At 49.4% G+C, this 23,706-nt stretch overlaps 10 protein-coding genes across 10 annotated transcripts; 5 read left to right on the top strand and 5 right to left on the bottom strand.

Annotated features, from left to right (window-relative positions):
• Positions 1-61: 61 nt before the first annotated feature.
• LYS4 (mitochondrial Homoaconitase) lies at positions 62-2,717 on the bottom strand. Its single transcript, XM_058503431.1, has 2 exons — positions 2,676-2,717; positions 62-2,608 (listed from the first exon to the last, which is right to left on the bottom strand). The coding sequence occupies exons 1-2, from the start codon at positions 2,682-2,684 to the stop codon at positions 131-133; spliced, it is 2,487 nt and encodes an 828-aa protein (XP_058360143.1). The 5' UTR covers positions 2,685-2,717; the 3' UTR covers positions 62-130.
• MSS1 (mitochondrial splicing system protein) lies at positions 2,718-4,988 on the top strand. The gene is made up of 2 exons (XM_058503430.1): positions 2,718-3,300; positions 3,353-4,988. The coding sequence occupies exons 1-2, from the start codon at positions 2,905-2,907 to the stop codon at positions 4,799-4,801; spliced, it is 1,845 nt and encodes a 614-aa protein (XP_058360142.1). The 5' UTR covers positions 2,718-2,904; the 3' UTR covers positions 4,802-4,988.
• Positions 4,989-6,107: 1,119 nt separating this feature from the next.
• ONS95_009867 (uncharacterized protein) lies at positions 6,108-6,305 on the bottom strand (the record flags this gene model as incomplete). Its single annotated transcript, XM_058503429.1, has 1 exon — positions 6,108-6,305. One exon carries the CDS (start codon positions 6,303-6,305, stop codon positions 6,108-6,110), a length of 198 nt encoding a protein of 65 aa, XP_058360141.1.
• Positions 6,306-6,953: 648 nt separating this feature from the next.
• Positions 6,954-8,929, top strand: ONS95_009866 (uncharacterized protein; the record flags this gene model as incomplete). The annotated part of the gene is made up of 3 exons (XM_058503428.1): positions 6,954-7,016; positions 7,068-7,491; positions 7,539-8,929. The coding sequence occupies 3 exons, from the start codon at positions 6,954-6,956 to the stop codon at positions 8,927-8,929; spliced, it is 1,878 nt and encodes a 625-aa protein (XP_058360140.1).
• Positions 8,930-9,218: 289 nt separating this feature from the next.
• On the bottom strand, positions 9,219-10,389 carry ONS95_009865 (uncharacterized protein). The gene has a single exon (XM_058503427.1). It carries the CDS (start codon positions 10,189-10,191, stop codon positions 9,244-9,246), a length of 948 nt encoding a protein of 315 aa, XP_058360139.1. The 5' UTR covers positions 10,192-10,389; the 3' UTR covers positions 9,219-9,243.
• A 714-nt stretch (positions 10,390-11,103) lies between these two features.
• Positions 11,104-11,880, top strand: GTR1 (GTP-binding protein gtr1; the record flags this gene model as incomplete). Its single annotated transcript, XM_058503426.1, has 1 exon — positions 11,104-11,880. The coding sequence occupies one exon, from the start codon at positions 11,104-11,106 to the stop codon at positions 11,878-11,880; it is 777 nt and encodes a 258-aa protein (XP_058360138.1).
• A 487-nt stretch (positions 11,881-12,367) lies between these two features.
• On the bottom strand, positions 12,368-15,886 carry ONS95_009863 (uncharacterized protein). The gene is made up of 2 exons (XM_058503425.1): positions 15,652-15,886; positions 12,368-15,558 (listed from the first exon to the last, which is right to left on the bottom strand). Exon 2 carries the CDS (start codon positions 15,069-15,071, stop codon positions 12,585-12,587), a length of 2,487 nt encoding a protein of 828 aa, XP_058360137.1. The 5' UTR covers positions 15,072-15,558; positions 15,652-15,886; the 3' UTR covers positions 12,368-12,584.
• Positions 15,865-20,241, bottom strand: ONS95_009862 (uncharacterized protein). Its single transcript, XM_058503424.1, has 5 exons — positions 18,570-20,241; positions 18,373-18,519; positions 18,290-18,317; positions 18,046-18,237; positions 15,865-17,991 (listed from the first exon to the last, which is right to left on the bottom strand). Coding segments are annotated over exons 1-5 (1,941 nt in total). The 5' UTR covers positions 18,572-20,241; the 3' UTR covers positions 15,865-16,419.
• Positions 18,961-20,060, top strand: ONS95_009861 (uncharacterized protein; the record flags this gene model as incomplete). Its single annotated transcript, XM_058503423.1, has 2 exons — positions 18,961-19,128; positions 19,197-20,060. The coding sequence occupies 2 exons, from the start codon at positions 18,961-18,963 to the stop codon at positions 20,058-20,060; spliced, it is 1,032 nt and encodes a 343-aa protein (XP_058360136.1).
• A 1,377-nt stretch (positions 20,242-21,618) lies between the features above and the next one.
• ONS95_009860 (uncharacterized protein) lies at positions 21,619-22,542 on the top strand (the record flags this gene model as incomplete). Its single annotated transcript, XM_058503422.1, has 1 exon — positions 21,619-22,542. One exon carries the CDS (start codon positions 21,619-21,621, stop codon positions 22,540-22,542), a length of 924 nt encoding a protein of 307 aa, XP_058360134.1.
• Between the last annotated feature and the right edge of the window lie 1,164 nt (positions 22,543-23,706).

Genomic DNA, 23,706 nt, shown 5'->3' with positions numbered 1-23,706 from the left:
GTTCCAATCATGGGCTACGTAAGGTACGCAAGTTTGTGCTGTTTACGTTGCTTTTGGGTGGCTCATGATTGGTTGTAAAAAACAGTATTTATGACATAATTTACAAGAGATCTTCATCATGTCCTATCTATCAGGACCCACCGATTTCGCCCTTCACCCATTTTTCTAACCCGCCTCTCGCAATGATCTCTTGAACATTCGGGGGCAACTCACCAACCTTCTGACTCCATGTCGGGCCACCCTTCCCCTCTGTAATTACAACCTTGCTCCTCTTCACATCCCACAAGAATGTCCATCCCGTTCTCCTTGTCAAAACTTTCTCCTCCGCAGGACTGGCCTGTTGTGCCGGTGGCGGGCTATCCAAGCTCTCCTTGTTGCCCTCCGGCTCTTTGACATCAGTCTTCTGTTGGACTTTCTGACCCGAGAAGTGTTCGCGGAGTCTCTCGACTAGTCGAGGAACTTCAACGCCCATGAGTGCATTGTTGATGCTATTCCTTGCAAAGATGTTACCAAAGCTGCCAGACACAACAAGAGGGATCTTTTTGGCCAAAATGGCAGTAGCAGCTTGCTCTCTTGAACTTCCGCATCCAAAGTTGAAACCTGAGACGAGAATATCACCCTCACGTGCAATAGATCCAAATGTTGGATCGTAGTTCTCCATACACACTTCTGCCATCTTCTCTACCGAGACGTCGTCTTGGTAGGTGTATTTTCCGGGGTAGATCCCATCGGTGTTGATGTTATCTGCGTCGCAGAAGACAATTTCGCCTTCTACGCGTTCTGGGAAGCCTGGAAGGATGGCAGTCAAGGCTTCATCTGATGATTCTTCCTTCCGCTCCGATGTGCCTAGGATATCCTGTTCAGCTGACGAGATAATTGAATCAGCCTGAGCGATCAATTTGTCCAAAGCCTCTTCAATGCTAATGGCCTTATCTTCCTCAGCAATGCCGTTTCCTTCTCCAAGTACGACCTTTTCGACGCCAACAGGCTTTTCATACCAGCCTGGTCCGCTGATCTTGCCACTCAGTGCACTGGCTGCTACGACTTCTGGGCTTGCAAGATATGCTTTGGCATCTGGAGAGCCCATGCGTCCCTTGAAATTACGGTTACTTGCACTGATACCTACTTCTCCAGGCTCTAATAATCCCGTTCCGAGACCAATGCAGGGACCACATCCAGCCGGCAAAGGCTTCGCTCCAGCATTGAGAAGTGCTTGCCAATCTCCTGCATCTTCTGCTGCTTCCTGCTCAGGTAATGATGCTGCAGCAATGTAGAATTCTACTCCTGATGCGATCTTGGCAGGTGTTCCTGAAGTTGATGCATCCTTGAAGACCTTCGCAGCAGCAGCAAGATCGGACGCACGAGAGTTGGTGCACGATACAAGGTAGGCTTTGTTGATTTTAATATTTTGGGCCTCAAGATCCCGTAGAGGCGTGGCGACCTTGACGGAGTTTGGCCCAGAGACGTACGGAGACAGAGTGGAGAGATTGAGGTAAAGAGACTTCGCGTAAGTAGCACCTTTGTCTGCCACTAGTTGGTTTTGGACCAAGTCATCGATTCTTGCGTGTGAAAATCGAGATTCCGGTGCGTCCTTTCCATCAAAAAGGGCTGCAGTTGTAGCCTTAGCTCTCATCCATGCCTGTAGCATGGAATCGATTGGAAACAGTCCAGTCAATGCTCCCCATTCCGTTGTCATGTTCGCAATGGCTAATCGGTCATCCACTGGCAGACTTCTCATTGTCTGCTCCGAGCCTGTAAACTCGATGGCATGGTTAAGCACTTCGTCGTTGTTGAACAGTCCACACAGCGCCACAATGACATCTTTTCCGGTAACACCCTTTGGTAGGACACCCGTCAATGTGACTTTTGCTATTGGAGGAATCTGCCACCAAGTTTTACCTGTAGCCCAGATACTGGCCGCATCCGTCCTTACCACAGCTGTTCCCAAGCAGCCCACTCCACCGTACATGTTGCTGTGGCTATCGCTAGCAACTGTCATAGTGCCTGGCCACGCATAACCCTCCTCAACCATAATCTGATGCCCAATTCCGCGTCCAGCAGGATAGAAGTCCACACCTTGCTTCTTCGCGAACTCTTGGATTTGCTTGTATTTCTTAAGGTTCGTCTCACTCCGATTTTGGACGTCATGATCCAAAGTGCAAACGATTTGCTTTGGGTCGTGGATCTTGCTAGCTCCGACCGAAAAAAATTTGAGAGCAACAGGCCATGAGTTGTCGTGCGTCATGCAGTGGTGAGGGGATAAGGTAACATAATCTCCAGATTTCACGACCTTGCCATCCGCAAGACCAAGGGAGTATCTTTGGACGATCTTCTCCGTAAGAGTTTGAGGGATTCGAGAAGGAGTCTTGAGGGAGGAGAGGATCGCCGAGGAGGAGGGATCAGAGGACTGGGCGTGGAAGACATCTTGGAAACGATGTGCGGTAGATGTGATTGATCGCAGACCTCGAGGAGTTTGAGGAGAGAGCGGGCTACGGGATAGTCTGGTAGGCTGTGTAGTAGACGTGATCGGTCGTAGATATTGAGGAGTACGGAGAGTTAGAAGGCTGAAGGAGGGTCTGGCCCGCAGACCTTGCAAACCAATTCGTTGCTGGAAAATGTTAGACCCTAACAATTAGACGGCCATGGGACGCTTTCAGCATGGTTATATGACTTACTGATATCATCTTGTGTCCATTGACTCCAATTGAGGTGTTGTGGGAGGTCAAACTGGGGGGAGGAGGTTCCCCGGATTTTGACAATTTATTTTGGTGTCATGAAATGTCTTGCCTCTGATTGGCCATATCAACTTTTTGGAGCCGCGATCGGACGTAGGTAAATAAAGCGGCATTTTAACAGCACAGGTTTGGCACCATCTTCACAACCACGGAGCACTTCAACGAGTCAATGATCCAACATGCAACTGCGACAGCGAGACTATGTGCTCGTCGCGCCTTTTCGCCAATATGGCACATGCCATTGGCGATCCTTAACAGACCTGCCCTGATGGCCAGGAACCATGGGCAGCATCCTCCAGTCGCCAATAACATACATACCTGCTTTTCACAGCAGAGATCATTCAGCAAAAGTATCAATCGACACAACAACACAGCGGAAGGTACGGTCGTATCTGCAAATCAGGAAAAATATGCCAAGACAGAGGAGGAGGAGATGGTGACAGCAACTTACAGGATGCCTGAGTGGAATCCTGTCACAGACAACGAGACAATCTATGCCATATCGACAGGCCCTGATGCAAGCGCAATAGCTGTCATTCGAATTTCAGGCCCCGCCTGTACCCAGGTAGGCAGAAATATGGCCTGCTACACGCTCTTTGCTTACAAAAGATATCTAGATCTACCAGGCCCTTTGCCCAGGCAGAAAATTACCCCCAAAGCGATATGCTGCAGTGCGGACACTGTACCATCCCAACGACAGGACGAATATAATTGATTCGGATGCCGTGGTGATTCAATTTGGTGCACCAAACACAGCTACTGGGGAAGATATGCTGGAACTTCACACCCATGGCGGAATTGCAACTGTCACAGCTGTGTTGTCAGCCATCGGGCAAGTTAATCCAAAATTAATTCGTGCTGCCAGTCCTGGGGAATTCACGCGTCGAGCATTCGCCAATGATAAGCTTGACCTGGAACAAATCGAATCTTTGGGCGACATTCTTACCGCGGAGACCGAGTTGCAGCGCCGTGCTTCTCTACGAGGACCTTATCAGCAGCTTGGCCGCATATATGATAGTTGGCGAACTTCACTGATCGAGGAGCTTGCTCATGCAGCAGCGGACACAGACCACTCTGAAGAACACAACCTTGATGATATGGCAGGTATATGGCCTCGCATTACCGAGAAGGTTCGAACCATCCAAGAGGAGATTTCATACCATCAAATGGGCGCAAAGTGTGGACAATTACTGCGGCAGGGTATTCAGGTTTCGTTGATCGGTCTCCCAAACGCTGGCAAGAGCTCACTGTTCAACCAAATTGTGGGTAGCGAAGCCTCGATAGTCAGTCAACAGGCAGGCACTACCCGAGATGTCGTTGAAAAGACCATCAACTACAGAGACTATCTCTGCACCTTTGCAGACACGGCTGGCGTGCGAGCCGCAGATGTTGTAGGAGGCTCAGACATTGGAGCCATTGAAGAAGAGGGCATCAAGCGAGCCATTGCAAAAGCGAAGGACGCGGATGTACTTGTTTACGTTACTTCTTTTGAACCTGACCCACTAGAGCCTTCTGGCTACAAGACTCCGATTATGGATAATCTTTCTTCGATCATTCGGAACGAGCACGGGAGCACGAAAGAGGTGCTCATTGTGGTGAACAAGAATGACAGACCTACGCCTGGACAGATCAAAAGTTGTCTTTCGAACTTGCAGAAAGCCATTGGCGACTTGTTATTCAACCCTGGAACGTTGAATTACAAGCTTCCTATAGTTGATATATCGGTTGCTGATGCTGTAGCTGACCGCCCTGGACGTTATGGGCAGCCAGGACGGGGAAATATAGGGGGCTTTACACGGGCACTTATGAATCTCTTCGAAAACATGACTACTATGCCAGTTGATATGGCGCACCTCATTGGTATAAGAGAGCGCCAAAGTCAGCTCCTCACGTCCTGCTCTGGACACCTGAACGACTTTATGAATGAAGCTGCCCAAGGCGTACCCGACAATTCTATTGCGACACATCACCTGGAACTAGCGGCAAAATGTCTAGCTCAAATCACCGGACGACTCGAAGGTGCTGGTGATGTCGAAGAGATTCTGGGCGTTGTGTTCTCAAAGTAAGTACCTGTTTCCACAAGATCTATCTGGTCATTCTGACGATCCAGGTTCTGCATCGGAAAATGAATACAGCATACATCATACGCTTAAAGAAGTCAAATTTTTTTACAGCAAGGGATAATCAAAGCAGGTATCTTGGTAGCTTGGCCTATTCAAGCATTCCACGTTGAACGCGGCGCAGGACTTCAGAGTTTGCAAACCTCCCCTACCATGTTCATCTTCTAACGAAGGTGGAACAGAAGCCTTGAACTACTTAAGTAGTAACGATGGACTGTTGGGTATGGTACGGGGTCTCATAATGACAGCGGGAGCCATATTGGTCAGAAGTAACCTCCCGCCTACAGCTCCAGCCCACTGTGCTGAGGCAGAAGTTCCATCACTTGTAGATGGAACTCAGCCTTGGGATCTGGTCTTGTGCTGCTACACTGTATTAGATGCCAAATACTAATCTGAACCGGACTACTTCGAAGTTACATGTATCTCAACAGTGCTATGTTCGCAAAAGGAGAGATGAGGAGGAGAAACATTTGATGGCATAAGATTCCTTGCAAGCCAAAAGAGAAAACATATAAATGAAGATGGCAGCTTCGCTTCACTGCTTCTGCTTCAGTGTCGGCAAGGAAACTTAACATGTACTGAAGTGCATTAAATGGTACCAGGGACCGGCCGTTGCATGCCATCTCTGCCATAAACATTCTCGCTTAGCTTCATCTTATCATTCAGAGTTTGGACAAAATCCAAAGCTCTATCACGGTGGAGCAGCTTGATTTGGCTCGGTATGTGAAATCCCTGAACGGCCCCTCATTAAATCCTTCGGAACTTCCCACTCGACAAAGCGTTGACATGCGAGAGCCGCTGTGATGATTCGTGAACTGTTTCCGCCCCCAATGGATGTTCTCTTCCTGTTTGTTTCGCAATCCACCGCTCCAGCTTCCAAGCAATAGAAGCCTCGAAATCCAAGGCTTGAACTCCAGCGTCAGGGACTCAGGGCGTTGTTGCACGGCTTCCTTTTGGCTTCAAGATATGCTGCTCTAACCCGAATGTGACTAGCTTCAGGAACAGGTTTCGACTCTCGAGTTGCAGCTGGCGTGGTCCAATCATAGCCGCCTGCTCCTGGCTCAGCGTCTGACATTCAGCCCCCTTTCGGAATGCTCCACGTCCCCCGTCCCCTCTCACCCGACCATCACACCCATCGTTCGAGGGCAACAGACGCCCATACACTCATTTCAAAACAGCCATCCCTTTCCTTGGGAAGCAAACAGACGCCATCAGCCAAATCTACTGCTTCGAGACATACACATTCATTCACTTAGACCTCACAGTGACCATCAACATTGACCCTGCCTGCCTGCCTGTACTTGACCTCAGCGTCTCCCTCATCCCAAACATCACCTGGCGCCAGATCATCGGCCCTACGCATTGAATCCAACGACCGGGCGTCAATATCAGCGGTCTTCTCCCTCAATTCGTCGTCCTGCGACACCTCCCTCGCCTCGATCATCACCATTCCTGTCCCGTCTCCTGCGACATCCGGTGCCCAGCGATCAAACCGCGCGACAACTTCATCGTCGGCGTCCTTGGTCCGGCTGCAGAGCAGGATATCATCAATACGTGCTGAACTCACCCTGCATTGTTCCCGGATTATTTGTTGACCATTCAATTGTGGCTGAGGCCGATTCACGATTCTCGAGATCGGCTCGGACAATAGCAACGACGATTCTCGACCTGGTCTATTCTGTTGGACAATAGGAGGAGCAAACAACTGTCACCAGCCGCCGAATATAGCAGTATCCGCTTCTGGTTCGCACCCTCGACGACTAACAAAGAAGAACATGCATCGCGAAGGACAACAATAGCAAGTCATTGCTATTATTGCTCGTTCTAACAGAGATACATCACGACACTCTTTACACCCTTTCCTTCGAGACCATTCTTCGCAAATAGATACACCAAACCAACATCCGCACAGTCGATTGCTTCGCAGGCGGAGAACGACAAGTGCGAATTGATTCGAGATCATCAGATCTCTCGACTCGACAATACTGCGACAGGCCAATCCGGCACCAATACATTCTTTCTTTCACGACTTCAATTCTAGCCAGGCGCTGACATCGAGGCGGCAGAGCCAGATATATTCGATTTTAATACCCTCAAGATGGGTTGTTCAGGAAGAGTTAAGGCGGATGACATCCGACCTGAGCAGAAATGGGATTTCATCGTGAGTTTCGCAGTTCCATTAGTTGGTCTGATTAATGCTAACCCAGACCAGAGTCTCAATGACTTCCATTCAGGTTCTTGTCTTGAATTCTTCGCATACGGATATCTTTGGATCTCTCTTGTTATTTCAGTAGCTGTCTATGCTGTTGATACTTTCACCGCAGTCAATCTCCTAGCTTTCGACAAGTGGTCAGGAACGTTCGAACCACCGGTCGACTTTGATGTCCAAAAATGGATTTTCGCTGGGTGTATTATTGCTTCTTGGGTCAATGTTGGTTTCGAACACCTCCGAGCCATGCGGGTTATGAAACGTGGTGCGGTTGCTGAGAGTTACTTGGACTCATTGGCTATCAGACTGCAGAGTATCCGCGTCGGCAAAGGACGAGGTTGGAGACGTTTCTTGGTCTTCTCTGAACTGACCAAGTCAAAAAAGGGTGCTGAATACGTTGCACTATTTACATATTTCAGTTTCCAATGTAAGTTCATCGTTGATCTGTAATGGACGTTTCTGACAAAAAATTAGCTTGGATTCGAATCATTCTTTGTCAAGGACCTCGCCAAGTTCTCAACTCCCTCACTCTTTGGTCAGTCGTCAAGGCGAACATCGACGGAGATGCTCAGAACGCTGGCTCGGCCATTCTCACGTTCTTTAAGAACCTAGGAAAGCTTGCAGAAGAGAACAACCAACAAGCTGTCGTTCTCTCGGGTATGGCTTTTACTCTGGTCATTTGGGTAGTTGGAGCATTGTCCCTCCTTCTCTCTGCCCTCTTCTACGTTCTTTTCCTCTGGCACTACATCCCAAACGCAGATGGAGGACTTTCAGGCTACTGTGAGCGTAAGATTAACCGTCGGTTGGCAGCCATTGTCAGCGTCAAAGTCAACAAAGCTCTGGAAGAGGAAGAACGAAAGCGAGTCAAAGCAGACGCGAAGGCAGCCAAGAAGGGAGAGAAGCCATTAGGTCGACAAGCAACTCTGCCGACCATGTTTGATCAGAAGACAGGCGACAATCTTCCTCCAATGCCGATGATGAATCGCAACGATACCATGACAACTCTACCAGTCTACTCGAGCAGACCTGGAACTCCGAGTGGCCAGCCTCCACTCCCAGGCCTGGAGCTTGATCTTTTAGACCAGAAACGTCCCGGCGGACCATCTCGAAATGTTACTGGATCATCATTTGCCTCGAATGCACCTCTTATGGGAAATGCTTCTGACATGGGATTCGCTCGTTCGGGCTCTCCGGCACCTTCGCTTCCACCTCTAGACACCAATGGTTACCCAGCTCCTCCACAACGTACCATGACAGCAAATTCAACCAACAGTAGCAATTGGAGTCGTGGTCCGCAACCACCTAGGATGCCAAGTGCCATGGGAGACCGAGGTTATACCGCGAGCCCAGTCTCTTATGACACTGGGTCTCCAATGACTGGCCCTTCCATGGATCAGTATGGCCGCCCATTACCTCGAGCAGTTGGTGAATTGAGATCAAACACACCGGCTGGACCTGCGCCAAGCATGGGCCGCCGAACACCATTTGATCAAGGTCACGGCTCCAATCCCTCAAAAGGATCGGTCGACAACTTTGGACGCAGTTCACCAGCTCCAACCTCAGCGGGCTACCAGCCATACAACCCCAGTGTACGAAGTGCTTCTCCCGGTCCCGGAACGGCCAATTTCCCTAGTAACGCACCCCAGTATCGTAACATGACGGATCCTGGCCAGCGTGGACCTCAAGCTGATTATTTCGGCGGTGCGCCCCAGATTCCGAGACCGGGCACGGGTCAGCAAGTTGGACCTCGTGGAGTTGGTGGATCGGTCGGCCCTTCGAATGGCATCTCCAGGCTTGCGAGCCCCGCGCCATATAACCAAAGTCCTAACTTCATGGGCCCTGGTGCACCATCTTACAGACGATAGTTTCTAATTTAAGCATTGATGGACGGAGCGTTTCGTGCTCGGGAGCGTACAAGGGGATTGGACTTTTACGATACGACTACGAGCAAGCGCGCTTTAGCGAGTAGCTAAAGGCAGGGACGGATGGATAATTGACCACTTGGACTTGGAATTCTGTATTTATGGATTTGGAATGACTCCAGCCAGCCAAGTAAGAACAGGCAGGCGTTGGCGTCTTGATATCATTTTGCTTTACTAGGTCGATCTTTGGCGTAAAGACATAGCATTGAAAGCTTCGAGAGTGAGATAAATATCGAACTTTTGATGAAAATCTGCATTCATTTTATAACAGCCTCGGCTCCACTTTTCTGTCTGTCTTTCATCCCAAATAACTCTTCATAAGAGATGATCTCTTCCACTCTAGCGAGCTTGACTTTCGGCTTCAACTCCAAGCCAGCAGCTTGCAACATCGCATGCCGAACAGCATTAATACCCGGTCTCTTCCCAGCCATCAAGATTTGCGAGCTGCAAGCAATAACCTCCCCAACCAATGCCCCATCCTCCTCAGTATTCGGCTGAATCGCATCCCTGACGTCCTCCATCTTCCTCGCCAGCACCGCCAAATTCTCTGGCCGTACTGCACTCCCTGGCTTCCCTTTGCCATAAAGTACCTTATCCACCTTCGACAGAATAACCTGATACGGAATCCTCTGACTCTTGAACAGCGCCAGAATCTGTAAATCCGTCTCCTTAACCCCATGCTCAGCATCAACCAACAAGAAGGCCCGCCTCAAGTCCTTCCTCTTCTCCAAATACTTCATAATCTGCACACCCCACGCGGCTCGCCCGCCATGTCCATACCCAGGCATATCCAGCACCACTAACGGATTCCCTCTATCCAGACCACCGACTCCAAACGCGTTCATGAGTTTTGTCCTTCCTCGCTGTGCGCTTGTATGTGCGATTTTCTTGTTGAGGAGCGCGTTTAGGAGGGAGGATTTGCCGACGTTGGAACGGCCTAGTACGCATACTTCGGGGCTGGTGCTGAATTCCATGTTCTTGAATTTCTCCGCAGACCAGAGGAACTCGGGAGGTCGGCGCTCGAAGAAGGTTGCTGCGTGGGTGAGTTGTTCGCGGGTTGGGGGAAGGGTGTCCCAGTGATAGGAGAGGGCGGATCGGATGTTTGGATTGGGGTTTATGGGTGCTGGTGTTGTGGATGAGTATTTTCTAGCTGTCTGAAGTCGCTGACAGCGAATACATGGTCGTAATCTGGTAGAGGCTGACATTGTGATGCGCTGAATGTTGAAAGCTTCACAAGCTCGAAGCTCCGGAAGTTGAAACTAGATTTTGAGATAATTTGCCGATGCGACCTCTACAAAAGGAAGCGTAGTATCTGAGTGTTATATTTCAAAAATTGAAATTGTAGGTAAGTATTTTCAATTAATAGTGGGTGTTGGATAAATCGATCATGTCTTGAGCTGTCGCAGTTTCTTTGGAGTGGGAACACAAACGACGGCAGTAAATAAAGCCAGACAAACGCCATGCTTTTTACGGAGGAGTTGCCTTTCACCGCCTTAAACTGCCAGGGACCTTGATCCCGATAGCTTCGAGATTCCGATCAGCCCCTCTGTTTCCCCTCACATCTTCACTTCGAGAAGTTCAATCTTGACTACGTTTGGCAACAGTCAATCGATTTCCCATTTCATACCAGCATCCGCGACCTTCATATTCACAATATCGGACACAGCAGATGTCACAATATTCAAGAATGGAACCACCAACAATGAACAATCTCAATATGCAGGACGAGCCTGCTGTCTCGCCAGCTTCTGAGCCGCGCAAGCAGAAGAAGAAAAAGGTGCTTCTGATGGGAAAATCTGGCTCGGGGAAGAGTTCTATGAGGAGTATTATATTTAGCAACTATGTTGCGAAGGACACAAGGAGGCTAGGTGCTACGATTGATGTCGACTTGAGCCATGTTAAGTTCTTGGGAAACTTGACTTTGAATCTTTGGGACTGTGGTGGGTAAGTTGGCATTTTTACTTGAAGCAGACTCTTTGCTTTGTTTTCATAGCAATCATTTGAGGGCGTGCGCTGGTTCAATTGAGTTCGAGGGTTTAAACTTACCTGCAGACATACACAGTTTGTTAAACTCGTTTGCTATGATATACTAACTGCTTCATAGACAAGATGCTTTTATGGAAAATTACCTCTCCCAACAACGGCAACATGTCTTCTCAAATGTTGGTGTCCTCATCTACGTTTTTGACATAGAATCCCGCGATTTCGACCGCGATCTCCTCACATACCGCTCCATCATAACCGCACTCAGCCAATTCTCCTCCACCGCAAGTGTCTACATACTCATACACAAGATGGATCTCGTCGTTCCAGGCCAGCGCGAAGATATCTACAATGACCGCGTGTCTCTCATCCAATCGAAATCTGACACCTTCGTACCCATACCTTTCGCAACCTCCATATGGGACCAATCACTATACAAAGCCTGGGCAGAGATCATCCACGACTTAGTCCCCAACCTCGACAAAATCGAGCATCACCTCGGCTCCCTAGGTAAACTCATCCAAGCCGAAGAAGTGCTCCTCTTCGAACGCTCATCCTTCCTCGTCGTCTCATCCTGGTGCTCTGAAATCGGCTCCGATAACCCCACCACCGACCGTTTCGAGCGGCTAAGCAACATTATCAAGAACTTCAAGCAGACAACTAGTCGGTATACCGGTACTCCTAAAAGTGCTGAGCAGTTTGCACTTATGGAGCTCAAGCTCTCAAATTTCTCGTTGTTTATCCTCAAGTTCACTACTAACACGTACCTTGCTGTCGTCCTACCTCCCGGTGAAGAGCGGTTCAATAGCGCCATCGAGAATTGCTATATCGCTAAAGCTGAGTTTGAGGACTTGGACTCGCCCGCGAAGAAAGGTGCTGATAGAGGAGCTACGGCATCGAGCGAGGCATGAGCTAAGATCTCCACTTCCCCTGAGGATATGAATAGAGCTTTTTTTGATTGAGATGGATTTAATGTTGTCTTCAAGGACTTCAATGGATGTCGATTGGTGCATTGGAATAGATAGGTACTGTAATGAGTTTTGACGATATGGCTTGAGCGATAGCATTTTCACAGGCATGGCGGCAAACAAAATACCCAGGCGTTCTACATTTGGAGGAATCTGAACAAGAAGAGTTCACAAGAGGGCCCTGTTGTTGGGGATTGAATGTAATACGATATAACGAAGCACTGGCTTTGGGATTCTCTGAACATGTGGACCCTTGGAAGGGAAAATAGGGGCTAGAGTTAATAAATCGGCTAACAGGACGCAAATCAGAAAGGAAAGTTTTTCCAAAAAAAAAAAAAAAAAAAATCGAAGGCGAGAAAACCATGTGTCAAGTGTTTAAGAATAAATAGGTAGTTATCTATTCAGAATGTAATATGCTATTTTCCAATACCCAGCTAAAATCGCCTAATAGTGCCCATCCTATCCATCCAAACTCCCTAAGCGAGAAGTAGAATAGAAGATAAACAACAAAACGCCGTGAAATGCTGCTTTGCTTTACTTTCGTGTCGTAACATCATTATCTTATACTTGTATCCATCCATCCATCTGAACTTTCATTACCCCCATTCCCATCCAAATATTCAATATCCAACCAATCAAACGCTAGATCAAGCCTCCACCGACCTCTTCTTCCGTCCAAACACCGTCCCCTTCCTCGTGGCAACCCTCGTCACAGCCGCACCATCAACACCACCAAGCCCCGTAGCCGCTCTCTCCTTCTCCCTTTCCCTCTCATCCGCGTATCCTTTCCTCCTTTCTGCTCTTCCCTTCTCAATAGTCTCCTGACTCAAATGACCAAAACCGTTGCGTCTCTTGTAACACGCCTCCATCAACGCATTACAATCAATCAGTTTCCTCGGGATAGTCTGTACGACTTGGAAAATCTCCATGGGGTCAGAGACGGCTCTGATCTCTGACTCACCGAGCTTGAAGACCGTAAGCGCGATACGGAAGAGTGTCTTGGAGCCTTCGCAGAAGAAGGAATCCCATACACGGAGAGTGGACTCGATAGGCAGGGTGCCGATGAAGCAGGACATGAACCAGGCAGTCGTACAGAGGGTGATGGGTGGGAGACGAAGAGTGGAATGTGGGAGGGAAGAGCCGTCGAGCTCGCCTCCGATCTTGGCCCAGATCTGGGGCATCATGTCTTTGATGCTTGACATTAGAACCCCCAAGTCGACATTTGCGCCTTCGAGATTGAGTTCATGAGTCCCTGGGAGATAAGTGGTCGTTATGATGTTGAGCATCCAGAACGCCTTTTCTTCCTCCATGAAGAGAAGAAGTAGGCCAGCAAGAAAGTTGAGTGATTGACAATAGCCGATGCGCGGGTTGTGAATGGAAAACGCTTGAAGGACTCGCCGGAGAGATTGCAGTAGAGGCGTTTCTGGTTCAACTTGCTGGCTGTTGCGCACTTCGCCTGGAGCCAATGGTGGCAGATCTGGCTTGAATTTAACGTTGTCTGGAAATGTTCGGTTAAGATCCCGTTCGATGATCTCTTCATCCGTTTCTGTCACATCGCCTGCGGCAGCTCTTCTCACCAAGGCGTTATAGACTCCATAGTTCTTGCTCACCATGGCTGGACCTCCTGCATACCAAAACCATGCATCGCCTCTCCAGTCTGGCGGTATTCCTTTTCGAATGAAACGCTTGACTTTGGCGGATTTTGCCGGAAATCGTATTGGTCGATCAGTGACAAGTCCATTGTCTTTCAGTAAAGCCACCCATTTCTTTCGCCGTCGAGTCAAGTACTCTGTATACGGTCCATTCCAGGCTTCGTACGCCTCTAATGAGATGTATTGAGTCTTCTTCCGGAACCCATATCGATCTCTCGTCTCATCAAATGGTGCCGCAGTCGCCCTTGTTACTGGCCGACTGGGACTCGGAAGCTTCTGCTCAAAATAAGCTTCCTGGACGTCTAACGTCCCATCACCACTCCTGGGCACATCCTCACTTGGTCTCCCAACCGTATGGAATATCTGATGTGAGTCTCTGACAATCCTTGCCATGTTTGGAACCATAAGGGACTCTTTCGCGTCCAATGGTTCTGGTGACTCCGTCACTAAAGAATCAGTCATGGCTTCATGAAGGCCAGATATCCTTTTCCGTTGCGAATCAGGTGTATTCGGTCTCGTAGCATCATTATCCTCAACGCCCGAGTCCATAAATCCACTCTCGTACATCCCAATGGCATCATCCACGCTCATTCCCTCATCCCGGCCATATATTGAGGTTGCAGAGCTGCTCTTCGTCATGACACTACTCCTCTCTGTCCCACTGGTGCCCATAAAGCTAGAACTGGTGGTCAAAGCGGATCGAAAGCTAGCTCGTACTTCCTCACTATCAAAGCCGTTCGGTCGTGGTATGGGGTCCCGTCGATATGCAGAATGATTACTATCCGGTCTGCTGACTGCTTGCCAGGGCCTGTATTGACGATTGTTCAGGTTTCTCTGGCGAGAGTATATCGAGTCGGCAGCTTGATAGTCAGGTATCGAAGCTGAGGGACGTATTTGGTAGGCTGGTAAATTCATGGAAGATTGAGAAGAGGATGTAGAGAAACCACGGTCTCTTGAAGAAGCAAGGTCCGTAGGTGTTTGCTGCTCATCGTAGGCCCGTAGAGGGAACGAAGATGTTGCGTGTGAGAGCGGTTTAGGGGAGTCATTCCTACGCCGTAAGCTCGGCTGTCGAGGTCTGGAGAAGTTGTCTGCTGGTAAGTCCGCTGCTCTATCCGTAGATTGCGACCTATGCCCATTATTCAGAGCCCGGAGTCTGGAAGCCTCGGAAGGTTTCTTGTGTAGACTATGAGGAATGCCTGGTGGAGCAGTAAAGGACCGCTCGTTGGAATGTGCGTGGTGTGAGGTATATGGCCGTTGATTGTACTCCTCTTTGGACATGACAGGAGAAATTTGGGGAAGCTGTGGAGCTGTGGAGGCAATTGGCGACGAGGGTATAGAAGGTATCGAGCTCTTCGAAGCTGTTCTCGGACGCGCAGGATAAAGACTGAACTTCATACTGCGTTGCCTCTTAACCTGAGAGCTCTCAGCGTCCGTCTCCTCGTACACTGCTCCCGTCCCATTGTATCCATGTGTTGTGCTCATTGCCCTGTTGTCCTCGAGTCAACACACTTGGGTCCACGACTCGTCCTCTCCACCACCAGGCCCGAGACCCTTCGTCAGTCGCGAAACCCTGTCTCAGGTACTGTACCGCTGCTGCACATGAAAACCGCGTTTGGAAGGTCGGAATACTTTCAATTGGAAGTCGCGGAAGCTGTAGATGTCGAAGGTCGAAGGTCGAAGGTCGAAGGTCGAAGGTCAATCGAATGGAGAAGTGAGGTCTGAGCAAACGTCCGGGCGCATTTGTTTTGTTTGTAGTCAAAGCAGCGGCGAGAGGAGGATCTGAATCTCGGATGATTCTGTGTTTCGTGCCTCTGACGGTGTTGTGGAGTGCGATGTTACCAGGATATCCCATAGATGTCTAAGTGTTTGGCAGTCCAAGCTCGGAATGATTGGACACGAGCTGCTCCAGAGCTCGGTTGGGCCCAGTAATCTTAAAAAATGGTCCAACCTTTCTGACGGATCACAACAGCTGTAAAGCTATATCAGATTTAAATGGCGTCGTTATTAGAGGAAAGAAAAGAAGAAATTCTCATCGCCTGTCACATCGGTTACAACTGCTTACTGGCATCGGCGATGTAGCACATGGTAGCCGTTGGGTGATAGAGATTCTTTAGTCGAGCACATAAGATTGCATTCGATTCCTGCTTCTGAGCCCATGCCGAAAGTAAACAATTTCCGGGGATTGGGTTGAGAAATTTAATCAGCCCTGTCAATAGTCTAATACGTTAATAACCCCTTCCGTCAATTTTCTCCACATGGCACTAGAAGCAATAGCCGAAGTAATAGTATGACATGCAAATAAGTTTCTCACATTCCGCCTGACTCTGGGCTTCCATTTGTAGAGGTCAGCCTCCTGGAATTCAGATATCCAAGAGCAAGCTGTGCCTGCCAACCAATGGTCAGCTTGGAAGTCACATTCCTTTTGTCGCTGGTGAATTTACCGAACAATTCAGCCATACGAAGCCAAGTAAGTGTGGTGCAAAGCAGACATTTGACCATCACCACACTACTCCGCAGGAACGTGCTTTGCATCTCATGCGAAAATCATTGTATTCTCTATTCACGGCTTTTTCATCGTTGCATACCTACTATCGTATAAACAATGTGATGGAATTGCAGAGCCATCGCATCAAATTAACGCCAACCAATTCAAACATGCCTTAGCAGATGCAGAACTCCGAGATGAAAGGCTCCAGCCATATTGCAAGACTCATTCATCCGTCCATCATGTACTCATAAACCCTCGCCCAAATTCTATCATCAACAGCATTATACAAAACGACTTCCAGGATATGAAAGCACTAAAGAAACGTCAAGGGTTGGTGAAGTCTCAGATGACTCGTCCTTCATCAACACCAGCCTCTGTACCCTCGATTTGCATTCCCAACGCGTTAGGAACACCAATCAGAATTCGACCTTTCGGAACCTTGATATCCTTGACACCAAAATTTCCGAAGACCTTCAGCGTCTTGAGATTTGGGCAAGATCTGAAAACGAGACCACAGACGAAATCGTTGACACCTTGACAGAAGCTGAGATTGAGTTGTCGAAGCTCAGGATATACCTTGTCTTCGGCAAACACGTTCTCAAAGGCTTCACGAGATATGTGGCGGCAGGACTGGACATCGAGATAGCGGAGAGTCGAACCTGAGTGTGCCATCAAGGCCTCAAAACCAGCAGAAGCGAGACCGATCAAGTCTGGATTCTCGCGTGGCTCAGCGGCGTCAATGTGTCGACATTTATGGAAGTCAATATAGAGGAGAGGAGGATTGAGCCAGTTTGTGAAGAGCGCAGCGAAGCCCGCATCGGTGAGAACTTCGTTGTCAGTTACACGGAGTTTGAGGAGCTTTTGGCAGTTCTCATGGATAGCCTGAAGAACAGAGTCATCAACGTAGTGGACTGCTGCAAGGGCGAGTGTCTCGAGGCCTGGACCGATACTGTTGATGATTTCAACATAAGGTTCGGTAGAGGTGGTATTGTAGATCTCGAGGGACAACTTCTTCAGATTGGAAAGGTCGGCAATATGGAAGAGTCCTTCATCGGTGACCTTTTGGTTGTGGACAACTTTGAGGCGTTGAAGCTGAGGGCATGCTTTTGGGAGAAGCTCGAGTTGTTCATCGCCGAAGTGACCATCGGTGTGGTAGACCTTCAAGGCCTTTAGGTTTTGACTTTTCTCGTTTAGGAACCGATCCCATCTCTGGTCATCAATCAAGTTTGCACCATGCAGACTGAGACTTTCCAACTCTACTGTAGTACCGAGTAGATGGTCCATAACCTTATTCTTGAATTGAATAGCATTGCGGAGACGGAGGTGCTTGACTGTGGGGCAAATCTGTAAGATTCGGATGTAATCATCAGACGACAATTTTGATCCATCGTAGACTGTGACAGTGTCGCTGCCAGCACGGAGGAAGAGATCGAGGGTAGTAGTGTTGACAAGCCACTTCTTAGAGAGAATTGCTGCGAGTTTATCAACCAATGGAGCCGGAAGATCGCCCAAGCTTGAAGCATCATCAACGTTCTTTGCCAATGTCTCGATGCAGAGCGACATGAGAGACTTTGCTCCAGGATAGATGCCATCAAGAAGGTCGCTCTGGATTTTGCGTCGTGCCTGACCAGCGGCGCTCTTTCTCTTCTTTTTCGCAGCACCTTCCTCTTTGTTGAGCTCCTTGGTGCATGCTGGACATAGCAAGCCTCCACTTGGACCAGCTTTGCTGTAGGCGGTAACGCTGAATCTCTTCTCACAGATCTCACAATTCTCCATCTGGCCAGGTAGAGGTGCCATGTCGGCTTCGAATATAGCTCTAGCTGCATCGTCCTCGTCGGTCAACTCATCGTCAGAGCCGTTATTGCGTCTGCGCTTCTGGAATTTCTTCGAAGCCTTGATCTTTGCGATAGCTTTCTATCTCGTGTCAGCATTCCAATTAGTCAGTGTCTCTCACATAGCACAACTTACCTCCTCTTCCTTCTTTCTTTTCGCCTGTTGTGCCTTTGTCTCCTTGCGCTTGCGCGGTGGTTCTGGTGCAGTGACCTCATCATCATCATCCTCATCATCGTCGGGTGTATCTGCAGGTTGTTGGGAGGCTAGGGCAGCAGCTCGTCGAGCAGCAGCATCTTGACGGATTTGGTTGGCATTAATTCCTGCAGACTAAAGACAGTCAGTAATTGTATGGAAAGATTGCTACCTGATAGACACTTACTGCGAGGTAGCTGGTCAAAGCGGATTGCCTTTCAATCGGTCAGTAATCACGAAGAACGGGGGAGGGGGTTAAAGAGAACTCACGGTCCTCGAATTGGCGCAGCTCGAGCAGCGGCAGCTGTGATGGCAGCATTGACAGGAGCATTTGGTACAGGATTTGCAGGATTAGTATTGGGAGCATTTGCATTTGCATTTGCATTTGCAGTCTGTCGATTACGCTGTCTACTAGACCTTCATTCTGGTCAGCCATAGATCTTGAAAGGAGGGGCTTTTAAATATACATGTTGACAAGGTTGCCCCTCGGTACGTTTGCTCTCGTCGTGAGCGCAACGCTGAGGAACGAGAGGTCGTAGAAGTGATCGGACTCCAAGACCCGTTGTAGTCGGGATGCCCTCAACTCAGGTGCGTTGCCACGTCGAGTGAAGTTCTTGACAAGTACAGCAATATTTCGAGGCGTTGAAAGGAGAATTACAGGATGACCCGGTAGAAAACGCGAGCGCGTGATCACGTGCTGTGGTGCCCGGCAATTGGTTGCTAAATTGATTTTGGACAGCGCTATGTCTCGAAGCTCAGCCCCTGAAGTGAGCCGAGCCGAGCAAAAAGCTCAACAGCCTGGAACTTCAGCCTTCCCTTCTCTCCCCATCGTCGTGTACGAATTCACATCATTGCACCATGGACTATATCTCCCGCGCCATGGATTATGTCTCCCTGGACACCGTCGACAAGGTTCCTAGATCAGTGCTGGCGACTTTTGCTGGCATTGGCACCTTGTGGTTGAGTTTCAAGGTCATCAGCTATGTGAGATTGTTGTTGAGCTTGTTTGTCTTCAGTGGAAAGAGTGTATGTCCGCCCCCTTCCGCAGTTAAGATCCAGCGCTATCCATAACATGATACTAATTATACTCATAGCTTCGTAGCTACGGCAAGAAAGGTACCTGGGCAGTTGTCACTGGCGCCTCGGATGGCATCGGAAAAGAATATGCTATTCAACTTGCGCAGAAGGGTTTCAACCTCGTCCTGATATCTCGCACTGCTTCCAAACTCGATACACTGTCCACCGAAATCACTCAAAAATATGCTGGCTCCCAGATTGCAGTCAAGACACTTGCCATGGACTTCTCTTTGAACAAAGATGAGGACTATGCTAAGCTGAGGGCGCTGATTGATTCCCTCGATGTTGGAATCTTGGTCAATAATGTTGGACAGAGTCACAGCATACCAGTCCCCTTTGTGCTCACACCTAAGGACGAAATGAAAGCTATCATCGAGATCAACTGTGTAGCCACTTTGAGAGTTACACAAATCGTTGTGCCTGGCATGATACAGCGCAAGCGTGGTCTGATTCTTACCATGGGCTCTTTTGGTGGACTTCTTCCCACGCCTCTTCTCGCAACCTATTCCGGCTCCAAAGCTTTCCTACAACAGTGGTCTACTGCACTCGGCGCCGAGTTGGCTGGCTCTGGTGTGGACGTTGAATTGGTTCTCAGTTACCTGGTCACCACTGCTATGTCAAAGATCCGCAAGACCAGCGCATTCATCCCAAGTCCAAGAATGTTCGTTAAGAGTGTTTTGAGCAAGGTTGGCCGCAGGGGAGGTGCACAGAACATGGCATATACCAGTACGCCATTCTGGGGTCATGCGATTATGCAGTGGTGGTTGGAGAATACAGTTGGCTTGGGAGGTCAGAAAGTGGTGGTGCAAAACAGAAAGATGCACGAGAGCATCAGGAGGAGGGCTCTGAAAAAAGCAGAGAGGGATGCTAAGAGGGCATGAATTGGGCAATGAAGCCGATGGCCAATCATGGGTTTCGACTGGAATGGTCAGTCGATGTTATTGAGAAACGAGGCTGAGGCTCCGGGGCGGAATTGAGAAGCGTAGTATGGATATCCCTTAGCTTAAGCGCTACATTATCTGCAGATAGACTTGAGGACGCAATCGATCTGACTCGTCTGATGTTCGTTTCCTTATGGACACCTGTGACTGGCTCATGTGCACATGCTTTGCAGTAGGTTCCACAGCAAGTGTGATGTCAAAAAGTATGATGCTCGACTCTTGGAGAGCGTCCAAATCATTACTGATTTGACGACTATGGTTTCCAACTCTCACCACAAATGTCGATGGTCTTTGGAAAACTCAACAGGATCTCGCTCCATCTTACTCCGAACGGCGGGAGTATCCAGCAGCTCCACCGTTGCCAAGATGAAGCTATTCAACAGCACCTATTTCGGTCAATCATGCAGCCTCTCGTCTCTCCTCTCCTCGACTGTTCTTCGCCGAGTAGTGGACTTCCCAGCTAGCTCAAGCTTTCGGCCCCAGAACCCAGGAATTGATGTGGCATATTCGACGGTATTACGCAATGTAACCGACGCTCGCGCAGGACAAAAAGTAACCTTGCTACTTGCCTTGGTCGACTGCCTTTGTGATCCTGCCTCTTCCCGGCAGCCTCTGCTCTGCATCTGCATCTGCATCTGCCTCTCCCACTATTGCCAGGCCTGGTCTGCCCTGCTCGTCGATATCACATCACAAGAGATCTCGTACTTTGCTGCGGGGTGTGATTGGCGGGGTGTTTACAGTGTAAGCGGACGTGCATTGATGGCGTTCTTCCCGAGGACGTCTAAGGCTTGCAATTGGCCCGGGGCGGGATCGACTCGACCCTGGCAGCACGTCGAAGCGCTGAGCACAGCACCCCGGGAGATTCCCCCAAACGTCCCTAGCGGGCTCTCTCGAGCTGCACCTCTTGTCATCCCCTCCTCCCCTCCTCGCCCTCTCAACTGCGTGCCTTCCCTTCCATCCCGTAGGCGCCGGCTCTTGCAGAAGTCTATCAAGTGCTGCATCCAGCTGCATCCAGCCCACCCGCATCAGTCCAATGGCCTGTGAGTGCAGGCGAGTGGAGGTACAGTAGTGGACGTCCCAGCCGAGCCAGCATCAACGGGACAACTGCCACTGCCACTGCCACCAGCAAGCCAGAGTGAGCCCATTGTTGGTGGCCTCGATAGCTGGCCTCCCATAAAGGTAACCTAGGACCCCAAATTAGATTCTCCTTTCCTTTCTCTTCTCTCTCCAGCAAGCAGTCAATCTTCTCAGAGCTAGTTCCTCCATCTCCGTTGTGTTTTTTTTGTTTACCTGCCCCGTCGTCTACGAGCTGTGCTCATAATATCATCACCACCACACATACATTCTAATTATCCTAACCAAGTTGCTGGCCAACTTTATTATTATTTGCATCTCTAATCGACCGTTTATTCCCAAAACTAGCTCTACTTGCTCGAAACAACTGCATACCATTTCACATTACGACAATTTCGCTTTTTAAGTAGCTTTCAAGCTCACAATGTCAGCCGTTCAACTCTCATTCTCGCTCCGCACGTCCTCGGGCGTCAAGACCGTTCATCTTCTCGGGTCATGGGATGGCTATGCCGGACAACTTCCTCTTTCCAAGGATAAGACATCTTCAAAGTCTGGTGCCTGGAAGGGTACATTCAGATTTCAGGGCAGCACACTCCAGCCTGGCCAAAGATACTGGTACTACTATATCATCGACGGATACCATGTCTCTCACGATCCTGGACAGTCATCCACCACTGAGCCTACCACTGGCCGCGTTCTGAACATCCTCGATGTCCCCCATGAGAAGTCCTCATCTTCATCCCACCGCTCCTCGAAGACCAGCTCTTCTTCAAAGCATTCTTCGTCGGATAAGGAGAAGCGCTCATCGAAGCACCACTCTTCATCTTCAAAGGAGAAGCACTCCTCCTCCAGCTCTCGCCGTGAATCCCGCCGCGACAGCTTGAGCCTGACCGTCGACATTCCCAAGGGACGCCCGCTCTCCGTGTCCCAGATCCAGTCACCGAAGCCAGTCACTCCTCATGCCACCAAGTACATCCTCGAGGCCGACTACAGCGCACCTACAGTCGAGGAGTTGACATCCCGCTTCAGTACCACGACCATCGACGAGGAGTACGGCTACGATCTGTCCAACTCACCTCCCTCATCCGTCGGTTCCAGCCTGTCAAGCCGTTCGGACAGCGACTCGCCCAGCTCCGCAAGTTCCCTCAGCGACTACAGTACGTCTCGCTCCGGGTCCGTCAACTGTACTTGCGAGCGCTATGGCATTACTCGCGGAGGCGATCGTGTCAAGTTAGACTGTGGCGGCTCACGCTGCGGCTACAGCGACGATTCGAGCTCCTGCTGCTCATCAGACGAGGAATACATTCCCAGCAGCTCTCGCCGCCACGGTCTAGTCGTGAGACGATGACGAGATGGAAAGAAACAGAGAAAAAGGAGAACGGAAGGAGTTGAGGTAGAATGAACTGCAGGAGGAAAGAATGAATCCCAATCATCCCCAACGCCGTCCATTCCTTACGGCTACTTAACCTGTTTGCGACACCACAGCGCGCATCAGCGGCTGGCTTCTGATGCGCCTGTCACTCACGAAGCCGAATCCGCGGCACCGCGGCCGGGCCATGTTCTCACTCCCTCCTCGTTTCCCGAGTGGACTGGGATTGAACGTGGCCGCGCCGCGCGAATTCGTTGTGTACCGTCAATCATCCTTGCACGCTCTTCCTGCACGAAAGGAAGAAGCGTCCAGCTCGGAAGGAGAGGGGGAGTCTAGTTTTTTTAATGGCTGCAGAAGGTGGTATTGGTGGACTAGAGAGACACGTACACGGGGGCAGCGCTTTGTCTCTGAGATACTGGAAAGTCAATGGCCCTGAATCCGGCTAGCCATTTCTATCGGCGTAGAGCACTGTCTACGGTGAAGATAGCATAGGTGGATAGAAGACGTTTGAATCTACTCCACAGAAACCGACACTTGTCTGACTTCTTTTGATACCTCTATGAAAAAATATGATTTGTGACGTTGCCGAAATACTTGCTTACAGCTTGAAAGCAGGGGCGGATAGAACCGTAGAAATTGTCCTAGTGAGAAAACCTGTCGAAGTTTAGGTCCACCTTCATACATATTGCCCGCCAATAGAAACTCCAACTTATCCCTCGAACAAGCCACTGGGCGCTTCCTGGTTCCCAGTAAAGTGAAGTACGTAGCCGGACGAGGCAACCCTATGGATTTCAACTCGTGCAAAAAGTATCACTTGAAACTGAAAAGGAAATCCGATCTTCAAGAGAAAGAAATGAGACTGCGAACCAAGGGCCTTAAAGGTAGCTGAAGTGTCATGACTGAGATACGTCTATATCTAAAATTAAATACAGTTCACTCTTGAATTCTAGAAGGAGAAGTCTAAAATCCGAGACCGATCAAGTCTTTATAAGTATCTCGTTGTAATGACATAGAAACGTCAAGGACTCGGACAAGTTGAATCTGATAAAGTACAGAAAGTGAAAGAACAGGCGGAGGACAAACTGCTTTAATGTTTCCTCGCAAAAGAAATCACAAAATGGCAAGATAAGACTTTCGGACTGT

This window comes from Cadophora gregata (genome assembly GCF_030347475.1).
Source record: "Cadophora gregata isolate MNR1 chromosome Unknown scaffold_4, whole genome shotgun sequence".
NCBI classification, from domain to species: Eukaryota; Fungi; Ascomycota; class Leotiomycetes; order Helotiales; family Ploettnerulaceae; genus Cadophora; species Cadophora gregata.
This window is presented reverse-complemented; position numbering and strand designations above follow the sequence as displayed.